The sequence below is a fragment of the Pelophylax lessonae genome (genome assembly GCF_965119305.1).
Source record: "Pelophylax lessonae genome assembly, chromosome: 3".
Classification (NCBI taxonomy): domain Eukaryota; kingdom Metazoa; phylum Chordata; class Amphibia; order Anura; family Ranidae; genus Pelophylax; species Pelophylax lessonae.
Genome location: NC_138770.1, coordinates 256,851,431 through 256,863,804, shown reverse-complemented (window position 1 = coordinate 256,863,804; position 12,374 = coordinate 256,851,431). Strand labels below are relative to the sequence as shown.

General features: G+C 45.5%; 1 protein-coding gene across 1 annotated transcript in view; it reads left to right on the top strand.

Moving 5' to 3' along the window:
• SI (sucrase-isomaltase) overlaps positions 1-12,374 on the top strand; it is a 331,665-nt gene that overhangs the window by 247,794 nt on the left and 71,497 nt on the right. Inside the window, exon 51 of the mRNA XM_082249620.1 lies at positions 1,055-1,151. Within this exon, the coding sequence (XP_082105746.1) occupies positions 1,055-1,151 (97 nt within the window). The remainder of the gene's footprint in view (positions 1-1,054; positions 1,152-12,374) is intronic.

The following is a 12,374-nucleotide window of genomic DNA, read 5'->3' as shown; positions in this document are numbered from 1 at the left end:
GCCCCCTTATGTCACAGATGACGTCACCCTACCCAGAAGTGCAGGATCATGTTTAAATATATGTGGTCCTGCACAGTGCAGCCGCCCTATAGCACATTTACTGCTACAGGGCGGCAGGCTGTTAACTAGGCTTCCTGCGCCATTATAATGGTGCAGGAAACTGTGTGAACTACAGTGGATAGATCTGTTTAACCATTTTGGCATTGGAGAGGTTTTTAGATTTTTTTAACACGTTTTGCTCAACTGTTTATCAATTGCATTTAAATAAATATATATATATATATATATTACAATTAATTTTATTGTAAACACACAGTACAGGGTATCTCAAAAGTTTCCATACATAGGGAAAATAGAAAGTTGGAGCTAAATGTACCTTTAGTTACAAAATATTAATTACAAAATTTCACAAAATATATGTAGGCCACATCTTTTTACACACATTCTTTTACATAACATTCTTTTAGGGTATCTGTGTATAAAAAAAAATATAAAAGAAATTATATAAATATTAAACATATTAAATATAAAACATAATATAAGTTTGTTACTTTTTCCTATGTATGGAGACTTTTAGGAAACCATGTACAATACCAAATTTTGTTTTGTAAAATGATGTGCACCTCAACATAGTGAAACAATGTGATACCCAAAAACCTCCATAAGTGATGCTTTAAATGCCTTTACAGATGCCTTTACTTTTTAGAATATGTTTTATTTTTTTAATACACTTTTTCATTATTTTCATAAGACCATACTACCAGGGAAGTGTTGCAAATGCTTGATAAAATTCCCCCCCAATGCATATTTTCTGAAAGTACCATAAAGTTTCTCTTTAAATGCAGAATGATGCTGCCACATGAAGTTTACAACCCAAGCACAGTTCTGTAGTGCTGTAATGTTTACCTTCGTATAGCCCATCCTCATACCATGTAAACCAATAATCTTCAAAATTAGCATTTTTTCAGGTTAATTTGAAGGAAAGTACATTGATTGTGTGTTTTATAGGCTAATTATATATCACATACTTCACTTCTGATGCTTATGTTTTCAGTACAAAAAAAATGCATATGGAGTTCATCCATTCTACATGGGACTTGAAGAAGATGGAAATGCTTATGGAGTGTTCTTGCTTAACAGCAATGCAATGGGTAAGGTTGATAAAACACACTTCCTTTATCCAATAGTAGATTTTTTTTCAGCCTTTTGCAGCCTTGTAAAACAAATGTCCCATGCTTAGAGTTTGTTGCTGTTGATTAGAAATGCATATAAAATAAAATAATGAACAAATATGGTTTCCACATTCTAGTTCAGGAAAAAGTAGTCACAAGAGAGAATTTTGATTTTGAAACACATTACCAATACAAAATGATAATTTTTACATTTTAAAGCTGAACCAATATTTGTTTCTCAAATTAACACATACAGGAAGGTTAGCCTATAGGCGGTTTAGACCTAAATTTTTGATCATTGCTACATACAATACATGGGGTTCAGATGATTTCAGTTGGTAAATAAAGTAGAGATCGACCGATTATCGGCAACACCGATATATCGAGGGCCGATATGCACTTTCCCCGATATATCGGAATCGGCCTTTGGATTAATCGATATTGCCGATATTTTCGTGACGTCATTGCGTATGTTGCGCACACGCGTTCTGTCTTCTAACACCGCCTCCTACGCCTATGCGGCCCATACGTGACGCCATTTCACCGTACGATGCACACGTTCTCTGCCTTAAGAACACCAGACAGCCTCGTGTACAGCCAGCTGCAGTCCGGTCCGGTCACGGTGCCAGGCATCCATCCATCCACCCACAGGCCCTGCCCTCAGCCACCCACCACAGGGTGCCAGCCACCAGCCATGCAACCTACAACAACAGAACAGGCCAGGGTGCCAGCCAGCCAGCATCCAGCCACCCAGCCCACAACAGGGTTCCAGCGATCAAGCAAACCAGCCACCCAGATGACACCAAGCCAGCCACCCGCCAATGTGACCAATGACCACACAGTGTTCCAGCAAGCCAGCCACCCACAACAGGCCAGGGTGAGTGAGTGACACCAAGCCAGTCACCCACACAACAGGGTGACCCCAAGCCAGCCACCCCACCACGGTGTTACAGCAAGCCAGCCACCCACCCACCAGAGTGTTCCAGCAAGCCAGCCACCCACCACAGTGTTCCAGCAAGCCAGCCACCCACCACAGCGTTCCAGCAAGCCAGCCACCCACCACAGTGTTCCAGCAAGCAAGCCACCCACAAAAGGGTGACACCAAGCCAGCCACCCACCACAGTGTTTCAGCAAACCAGCCATCCATAACATGGTGACACCAAGCCAGCCAGCCACCCACCACAGTGTTCCTGCAAACCAGACACCCAGAAGAGGGTGACACCAAGCCAGCCAGACACCCACCCACCCATCACAGTGTTCCTGCAAGCCAGCCACCCATAACTTGGTGACACCAAGTCAGCCAGCCACCCACCCACCACAGTGTTCCTTCAAGCCAGCCACCCAGAACAGGATAACACCAAGCCAGCCACCCACCACAGTGTTCCTGCAAGCTATCCACCCACCACAGTGTTCCTGCAAGCCAGCCACCCTCCACAGTGTTCCTGCAAGCCAGCCACCCAGAACAGGGTGACACCAAGCCAGCCAGCCACCACAGTGTTCCTGCAAACCAGCCACCCAGAACAGGGTGACACCAAGCCAGCCAGCCAGCCATAACAGGATGACCCCAAGCCAACCAGCCACCACAGTGTTCCTGCAAGCCAGCCACCCGTAACAGGGTGACACCGAGCCAGCCACCCACCACAGTGTTCCTGCAAGCCAGCCACCCATAACAGGGTGACACCAAGCCAGCCACCCACAACAGTGTTCCTGCAAGCCAGCCAGCCACCACAGTGTTCCTGCAAGCCAGCCACCCAAAAGAGGGTGACACAAACCCAGCCAGCCACCACAGTGTTCCTGCAAGCCAGCCACCCAGAAGAGGGTGACACAAACCCAGCCAGTCACCACAGTGTTCCTGCAAGCCAGCCACCCATAACAGGGTGACACCAAGCCAGCCACCCATAACAGGGTGACACCAAGCCAGCCACCCACCCACCACGGTGTTCTTCGAAGCCAGCCACTAACAGGGTGATGCCAGCCAGACAGCCAGCCAGCTGCCACAGTGTTCATGCAAGCCAGCCACCCATAACAGGGTGACACCAAGCCAGCCACCACAGTGTTCCTTCAAGCCAGCCACCCATAAAAGGGTGACACCAACCCAGCCACCCATAACAAGGTGACACCAAGCCAGCCACCCACCCACCACAGTGTTCTTGCAAGCCAGCCACCCATAACATAACATAACATCCATAACATAAGCCAGCCACCCATAACAGGGTGACACCAACCCAGCCACCCATAACAGGGTGACACCAAGCCAGCCAGCCACCACAGTGTCCCTGCAAGCCAGCCACCCATAACAGGGTGACACCAAGCCAGCCACCCATAACAGTGTTTCTGAAAGCCAGCCACCAATAACAGGGTGACACCAACCCAGCCAGCCACCACAGTGTTCCTGCAAGCCAGCCAGGCAGCCACCACAATGTTCCTGCAAGCCAGCCACCCATAATAGGGTAACACCAAGCCAGCCAGCCAGCCACCACAGTGTTCCTGCAAGCCAGCCAGCCATAACAGGGTGACACCTAGCCAGCCAACCACCACAGTGTTCCTGCAAGCCAACCACCCAGAACAGGGTGACACCAACCCAGCCAGCCACCAAAGTGTTCCTGCAAGCCAGCCACCCATAACAGGGTGACACCAACCCAGCCACCCATAACAGGGTGAAACCAACCCAGCCACCCACCCACCACAGAGTTCTTACAAGCCAGCCACCCATAACATAACACCCATAACATAAGCCAGCTACCCATAACAGGGTGACACCAACCCAGCCACCCATAACAGGGTGACACAAAGCCAGCCAGCCAGCCATCCACCACAGTGTTCCTGCAAGCCAGCCACCCATAACAGGTTGATACCAAGCCAGCCACCCACCACAGTGTTCCTGCAAGCCAGCCACCCAAACAGGGTGACGCCAACCCAGCCAGCCACCACAGTGTTCCTGCAAGCCAGCCACCCATAACAGAGTAACACCAAGCCAGCCAGCCACCACAGTGTTCCTGCAAGCCAGCCACCCATAACAGTGTGACACCAAGCCAGCCACCACAGTGTTCTGGCAGGCAATCCACCCACAACAGGGTGACACCAAGCCACCCACACTGCCAGGTGTCAGCCACCAACCCACACTGCCAGACGTCAGCCACCAACCCACAACAGGGTTCCAGCAAGCAACCCACACTGCCAGGCGTCAGCCACCAACCCACAACAGGGTGCCAGCAAGCAACCACCCACACTGCCAGGTATCAGCCACCAACCCACAACAAGGTGCCAGCAAGCAACCCACACTGCCAGGCGTCAGCCACCAACCCACAACAGGGTGCCAGCAAGCAACCCACACTGCCAGCCATCAGCCACCAACCCACAACAGGGTGCCAGCAAGTAACCACCCACACTGCCAGCCAGCAGCAGCAGCAACTTCAGCAAGCCATTTTTTAAATCTTTTTTGTGTCTTTCAAATTGAAATGGAGATGGATGAGGAGAGAAAAAGTAAAAGTGTGGTCTGGGACTATTTCTCATCTCAACCTTCTCCAGGAAAAGCAGCAGTGTGCAAAACATGTACAAACAATATAAGCATGGAATCAGTAACTGAAAAAACAAAAATATGTCAAATCTTTGGGCCCATCTAGGAGTTCATCATATTGAATTGTATCATGCAGCACAGAAAAAACAAAATGGATATCAATGTGATTTTGATTCAATACCTCCTCCACTATCCCAGACAACAGATATGTTTGTGAAAAAAAAACACATGTCACTGTCTAGATTCAGATTGAAGATCCCAACTGCTGGACAGAGTATCTACAGAGATGATTGTCACTGATAACCAGCCATTTACAATGGTGTCTGACTCAGGATTTCAGCGGTTGATGTCCGTACTTGAGCCAAGCTACACACTGAAGAGTGAGCAGTATTATCAAACCGAAATGCTGGCAAAGCTTCAGAAAAAGGTCATTGACAAAGTAAAGACTATGCTGCAACCATAGAATGCTGGCAACTTACTCTCATGCACGACGGACTGCTGGTCACAAACAGATTCAGAGTCACTAATGATTCTTACATGCCACTTCATTGACAGCAGATGGACAAAAAGGCAATTTGTGTTGAATACAAAAGTGATGCAAGGATCCTACACAGCTGAGTACAGTAGAGACATGTTTCTAGGCATGCTTAAGGAATGGGGAATCAACAAAGACCGAGTGATGCTTGAGCAACTTCGAGACAGTGGAGCAAACATGTGGAAAGGAATGAGGCTTGCTGATAGTCATACCTCAGTGTCATGGCACACAAAACCCTCCAACTTTCAAATGATGGTCTGTCAAGCCAAAGAGCTTTGAATGATATATGTTTTGAGAAGCATGAATAGATTAAAAATGTTGTGCTTGCAAGTCTTTTGAATCCTCGATACAAGAACCATGCTCTCTCTTCTGATGATGTATTGGCTTAGGCAAAACAATGGCTGACAGAAGATATTTCAGAGAAGGTGCAGGAGGTTCCTGCCAAAAAGACAAGTCCAGAACACTATTTTTATGAAGAGCAGCATTCTGCAAAAACAGAAAAATGTCCAAAAATACATCAAAAGACAGAAGAGAATCTTCGTCATCGTTGTTAAATATATCAGGACATTTTCAGTGTTTTATTGGGGCCTCATGTGGAGGATTCAATTTCTTCTGAATCTGCAACTACATATGAGCCTGGATGATGAACTTCATCTCTATTTGAAAGAAGCAGTAATTGACAGAAGAAGTCATTCTCTTCAGTGGCGGAAGGAAAATGAGGCATGCTACAAAAGACTTGCTTCCCATGCTAGAAGATACCTCTCTCTTTCTGCTCCTCTGCCCTCCACTCCTCCTGAGTAGTGTTGAGCGAACACGGACTGTATTATTCGTGTTCGTACCGAATAATTGGATTTTTTGTACCCGAACACGGACACGGACACTTTACTGTATGTTCGGGTAAAAATCCGTGTTCGGTCGTTTTATTTCCGGGTTTTGCATGCTTTGGCGCTCTTTTCATGGCGGGCTTTCAACAGCCAATCAACAATCGTTTAACTGGTGTGCCTTAAGCCATCCCAGCCATGCCTGCAAATGTCTCAGTAGCTGTGATTGGCCGTCTGAAGCATGTGACCAAGTCTTTATAAGTTCGAGGCAGCCGCAGCGGCGTCATTATGCTGCTTAGATTCAGGGACAGAGCACACATCAACGTGCTGGCTGCTGATTAGGGAAAGATAGGCAGGAAAAAACCATTTGTGTCCGGATAGAATTGAGGGACAGGTCGGAGTGTTTAGGCAGGGCGAGTTGTAGGCATTTTAGGGATAGAGTCTGCTGAATTATATAGGGTCAGTGTCTTCTACAAACTACAATCGATATTGCTGTGTGGGGGGTGGGGTGAATCTGCACTCAATCCTGATCTACGATCTCTTCTCAATCCTGTTAGGGACAGAGTCTGCTGAATTTTAGGGAAACTGTGTTCTACAAACTACAATCGATATTGCTGTGTGGGGGGTGGGGTGAATCTGCACTCAATCCTGATCTACGATCTCTTCTCAATCCTGTTAGGGACAGAGTCTGCTGAATTTTAGGGAAACTGTGTTCTACAAACTACAATCGATATTGCTGTGTGGGGGGTGGGGTGAATCTGCACTCAATCCTGATCTACGATCTCTTCTCAATCCTGTTAGGGACAGAGTCTGCTGAATTTTAGGGAAACTGTGTTCTACAAACTACAATCGATATTGCTGTGTGGTGTGGGATTGGAGATAGGCAGGTGTCAGTGATCCACATCCATTTTTCTGTGTGTGAGCTGCAGTGAACACAATCTTTTTGGGCTGCAGTGAACACAATCTTTTTGGGCTGCAGTGAACACAATCTTTTTGGGCTGCAGTGAACACAATCTTTTTGGGCTGCAGTGAACACAATCTTTTTGGGCTGCAGTGAACACAATCTTTTTGGGGTGCAGTGAACAAAATCTTTTTGGGGTGCAGTGAACACAATCCTTTTTGGTGTGCAGTGAACACAATCTTTGTGGGGTGCAGTGAACAAAATCCTTTGTGGGGTGCAGTGAACACAATCTTTTTGGGGTGCAGTGAACAAAATCCTTTTTGGGGTGCAGTGAACAACATCCTTTTTGGGGTGCAGTGAACACAATCTTTTTGGGGTGCAGTGAACAAAATCCTTTGTGGGGTGCAGTGAACACAATCTTTTTGGGGTGCAGTGAACACAATCTTTTTGGGGTGGAGTGAACAACATCCTTTTTGGGGTGCAGTGAACAAAATCCTTTTTGGGGTGCAGTGAACAAAATCATTTTTGGGGTGCAGTGAACACAATCTTTTTGGGGTGCAGTGAACACAATCTTTGTGGGGTGCAGTGAACACAATCTTTTTGGGGTGGAGTGAACAACATCCTTTTTGGGGTGCAGTGAACAACATCCTTTTTGGGGTGCAGTGAACACAATCTTTTTGGGGTGCAGTGAACACAATCTTTGTGGGGTACAGTGAACAGAATCTTTGTGGGGTGCAGTGAACACAATCTTTGGGGGGTACAGTGAACACAATCTTTGTGAGGTGCAGTGAACACAATCTTTGTGGGGTGCAGTGAACACAATCATTGTGGGGTGCAGTGAACTCAATCTTTGTGGGGTACAGTGAACACAATCTCATACTGAAGGTTTGAGGGTGCTGCCTGTTCCATACTCCCCCTACTCCTCATCTAGCCTTTTAGGGGTACAAACAATAGTAATTGGGGCCTAGTGTGGTTGTGTACGTGTGATATACATACACTTTTTTGGGATCATATTTTCTATTCCGCTATTTAATCAAAAACCTTTGGGGATCAGTTAAATTGGGGGATAGTCTGTGTTGGTACGTGTGAGAGAGATCCACCTTTCCAAGTTGTTGGGGTTCATCTCATACTTCTGAAGGTTTGAGGGTGCTGCCTGTTCCATACTCCCCCCTACTCCTAGCCTTTTAGGGGTACAAACAATAGTAATTGGGGCCTAGTGTGGTTGTGTACGTGTGATATACATACACTTTTTTGGGATCATATTTTCTATTCCGCTATTTAATCAAAAACCTCTGGGGATCAGTTAAATTGGGGGATAGTCTGTGTTGGTACGTGTGAGAGAGATCCACCTTTCCAAGTTGTTGGGGTTCATCTCATACTTCTGAAGGTTTGAGGGTGCTGCCTGTTCCATACTCCCCCTACTCCTAGCCTTTTAGGGGTACAAACAATAGTAATTGGGGCCTAGTGTGGTTGTGTACGTGTGATATACATACACTTTTTTGGGATCATATTTTCTATTCCGCTATTTAATCAAAAACCTCTGGGGATCAGTTAAATTGGGGGATAGTCTGTGTTGGTACGTGTGAGAGAGATCCACCTTTCCAAGTTGTTGGGGTTCATCTCATACTTCTGAAGGTTTGAGGGTGCTGCCTGTTCCATACTCCCCCTACTCCTAGCCTTTTAGGGGTACAAACAATAGTAATTGGGGCCTAGTGTGGTTGTGTACGTGTGATATACATACACTTTTTTGGGATCATATTTTCTATTCCGCTATTTAATCAAAAACCTCTGGGGATCAGTTAAATTGGGGGATAGTCTGTGTTGGTACGTGTGAGAGAGATCCACCTTTCCAAGTTGTTGGGGTTCATCTCATACTTCTGAAGGTTTGAGGGTGCTGCCTGTTCCATACTCCCCCTACTCCTAGCCTTTTAGGGGTACAAACAATAGTAATTGGGGCCTAGTGTGGTTGTGTACGTGTGATATACATACACTTTTTTGGGATCATATTTTCTATTCCGCTATTTAATCAAAAACCTCTGGGGATCAGTTAAATTGGGGGATAGTCTGTGTTGGTACGTGTGAGAGAGATCCACCTTTCCAAGTTGTTGGGGTTCATCTCATACTTCTGAAGGTTTGAGGGTGCTGCCTGTTCCATACTCCCCCTACTCCTAGCCTTTTAGGGGTACAAACAATAGTAATTGGGGCCTAGTGTGGTTGTGTACGTGTGATATACATACACTTTTTTGGGATCATATTTTCTATTCCGCTATTTAATCAAAAACCTCTGGGGATCAGTTAAATTGGGGGATAGTCTGTGTTGGTACGTGTGAGAGAGATCCACCTTTCCAAGTTGTTGGGGTTCATCTCATACTTCTGAAGGTTTGAGGGTGCTGCCTGTTCCATACTCCCCCCTACTCCTAGCCTTTTAGGGGTACAAACAATAGTAATTGGGGCCTAGTGTGGTTGTGTACGTGTGATATACATACACTTTTTTGGGATCATATTTTCTATTCCGCTATTTAATCAAAAACCTTTGGGGATCAGTTAAATTGGGGGATAGTCTGTGTTGGTACGTGTGAGAGAGATCCACCTTTCCAAGTTGTTGGGGTTCATCTCATACTTCTGAAGGTTTGAGGGTGCTGCCTGTTCCATACTCCCCCTACTCCTAGCCTTTTAGGGGTACAAACAATAGTAATTGGGGCCTAGTGTGGTTGTGTACGTGTGATATACATACACTTTTTTGGGATCATATTTTCTATTCCGCTATTTAATCAAAAACCTCTGGGGATCAGTTAAATTGGGGGATAGTCTGTGTTGGTACGTGTGAGAGAGATCCACCTTTCCAAGTTGTTGGGGTTCATCTCATACTTCTGAAGGTTTGAGGGTGCTGCCTGTTCCATACTCCCCCCTACTCCTAGCCTTTTAGGGGTACAAACAATAGTAATTGGGGCCTAGTGTGGTTGTGTACGTGTGATATACATACACTTTTTTGGGATCATATTTTCTATTCCGCTATTTAATCAAAAACCTCTGGGGATCAGTTAAATTGGGGGATAGTCTGTGTTGGTACGTGTGAGAGAGATCCACCTTTCCAAGTTGTTGGGGTTCATCTCATACTTCTGAAGGTTTGAGGGTGCTGCCTGTTCCATACTCCCCCTACTCCTAGCCTTTTAGGGGTACAAACAATAGTAATTGGGGCCTAGTGTGGTTGTGTACGTGTGATATACATACACTTTTTTGGGATCATATTTTCTATTCCGCTATTTAATCAAAAACCTTTGGGGATCAGTTAAATTGGGGGATAGTCTGTGTTGGTACGTGTGAGAGAGATCCACCTTTCCAAGTTGTTGGGGTTCATCTCATACTTCTGAAGGTTTGAGGGTGCTGCCTGTTCCATACTCCCCCTACTCCTAGCCTTTTAGGGGTACAAACAATAGTAATTGGGGCCTAGTGTGGTTGTGTACGTGTGATATACATACACTTTTTTGGGATCATATTTTCTATTCCGCTATTTAATCAAAAACCTCTGGGGATCAGTTAAATTGGGGGATAGTCTGTGTTGGTACGTGTGAGAGAGATCCACCTTTCCAAGTTGTTGGGGTTCATCTCATACTTCTGAAGGTTTGAGGGTGCTGCCTGTTCCATACTCCCCCCTACTCCTAGCCTTTTAGGGGTACAAACAATAGTAATTGGGGCCTAGTGTGGTTGTGTACGTGTGATATACATACACTTTTTTGGGATCATATTTTCTATTCCGCTATTTAATCAAAAACCTTTGGGGATCAGTTAAATTGGGGGATAGTCTGTGTTGGTACGTGTGAGAGAGATCCACCTTTCCAAGTTGTTGGGGTTCATCTCATACTTCTGAAGGTTTGAGGGTGCTGCCTGTTCCATACTCCCCCTACTCCTCATCTAGCCTTTTAGGGGTACAAACAATAGTAATTGGGGCCTAGTGTGGTTGTGTACGTGCGAGATACATACACTTTTTTTGATCATATTTCCTATTCCGCTATTCAATAAAAACCTTTGAGGATCAATTGAATTGCGGGATAGTCTGTGTCGGTACGTGTGAGAGAGATCCACCTTTCCAAGTTGTTGGGGTTCATCTCATACTTCTGAAGGTTTGAGGGTGCTGCCTGTTCCATACCCCCCCTACTCCTCATCTAGCCTTTTAGGGGTACAAACAATAGTAATTGGGGCCTAGTGTGGTTGTGTACGTGCGAGATACATACACTTTTTTTGATCATATTTCCTATTCCGCTATTCAATAAAAACCTTTGAGGATCAATTGAATTGCGGGATAGTCTGTGTCGGTACGTGTGAGAGAGATCCACCTTTCCAAGTTGTTGGGGTTCATCTCATACTTCTGAAGGTTTGAGGGTGCTGCCTGTTCCATACCCCCCCTACTCCTCATCTAGCCTTTTAGGGGTACAAACAATAGTAATTGGGGCCTAGTGTGGTTGTGTACGTGCGAGATACATACACTTTTTTTGATCATATTTCCTATTCCGCTATTCAATAAAAACCTTTGGGGATCAATTAAATTGCGGGATAGTCTGTGTCGGTACGTGTGAGATCCACCTTTCCAAGTTTTTGGGGTTCATCTCATACTTCTGAAGCTTTGAGGGTGCTGCCTGTTCCATACTCCTCCTCCTCCTCATCCATCCTTTTAGGTGTACAAACAATAGTAATTGGGGCCTAGTGTGCTTCTGTACGTGTGAGATACATACACATTTTTTGATCATATTTCCTATTCCGCTATTCAATAAAAACCTTTGGGGATCAATTAAATTGCGGAATAGTCTGTGTCGGTACGTGTGAGATCCACCTTTCCAAGTTTTTGGGGTTCATCTCATACTTCTGAAGCTTTGAGGGTGCTGCCTGTTCCATACTCCTCCTCCTCCTCATCCATCCTTTTAGGTGTACAAACAATAGTAATTGGGGCCTAGTGTGTTTCTGTACGTGCGAGATACATACACTTTTTTTGATCATATTTCCTATTCCGCTATTCAATAAAAACCTTTGGGGATCAATTAAATTGCGGGATAGTCTGTGTCGGTACGTGTGAGATCCACCTTTCCAAGTTTTTGGGGTTCATCTCATACTTCTGAAGCTTTGAGGGTGCTGCCTGTTCCATACTCCTCCTCCTCCTCATCCATCCTTTTAGGTGTACAAACAATAGTAATTGGGGCCTAGTGTGCTTCTGTACGTGTGAGATACATACACATTTTTTGATCATATTTCCTATTCCGCTATTCAATAAAAACCTTTGGGGATCAATTAAATTGCGGGATAGTCTGTGTCGGTACGTGTGAGATCCACCTTTCCAAGTTTTTGGGGTTCATCTCATACTTCTGAAGCTTTGAGGGTGCTGCCTGTTCCATACTCCTCCTCCTCCTCATCCATCCTTTTAGGTGTACAAACAATA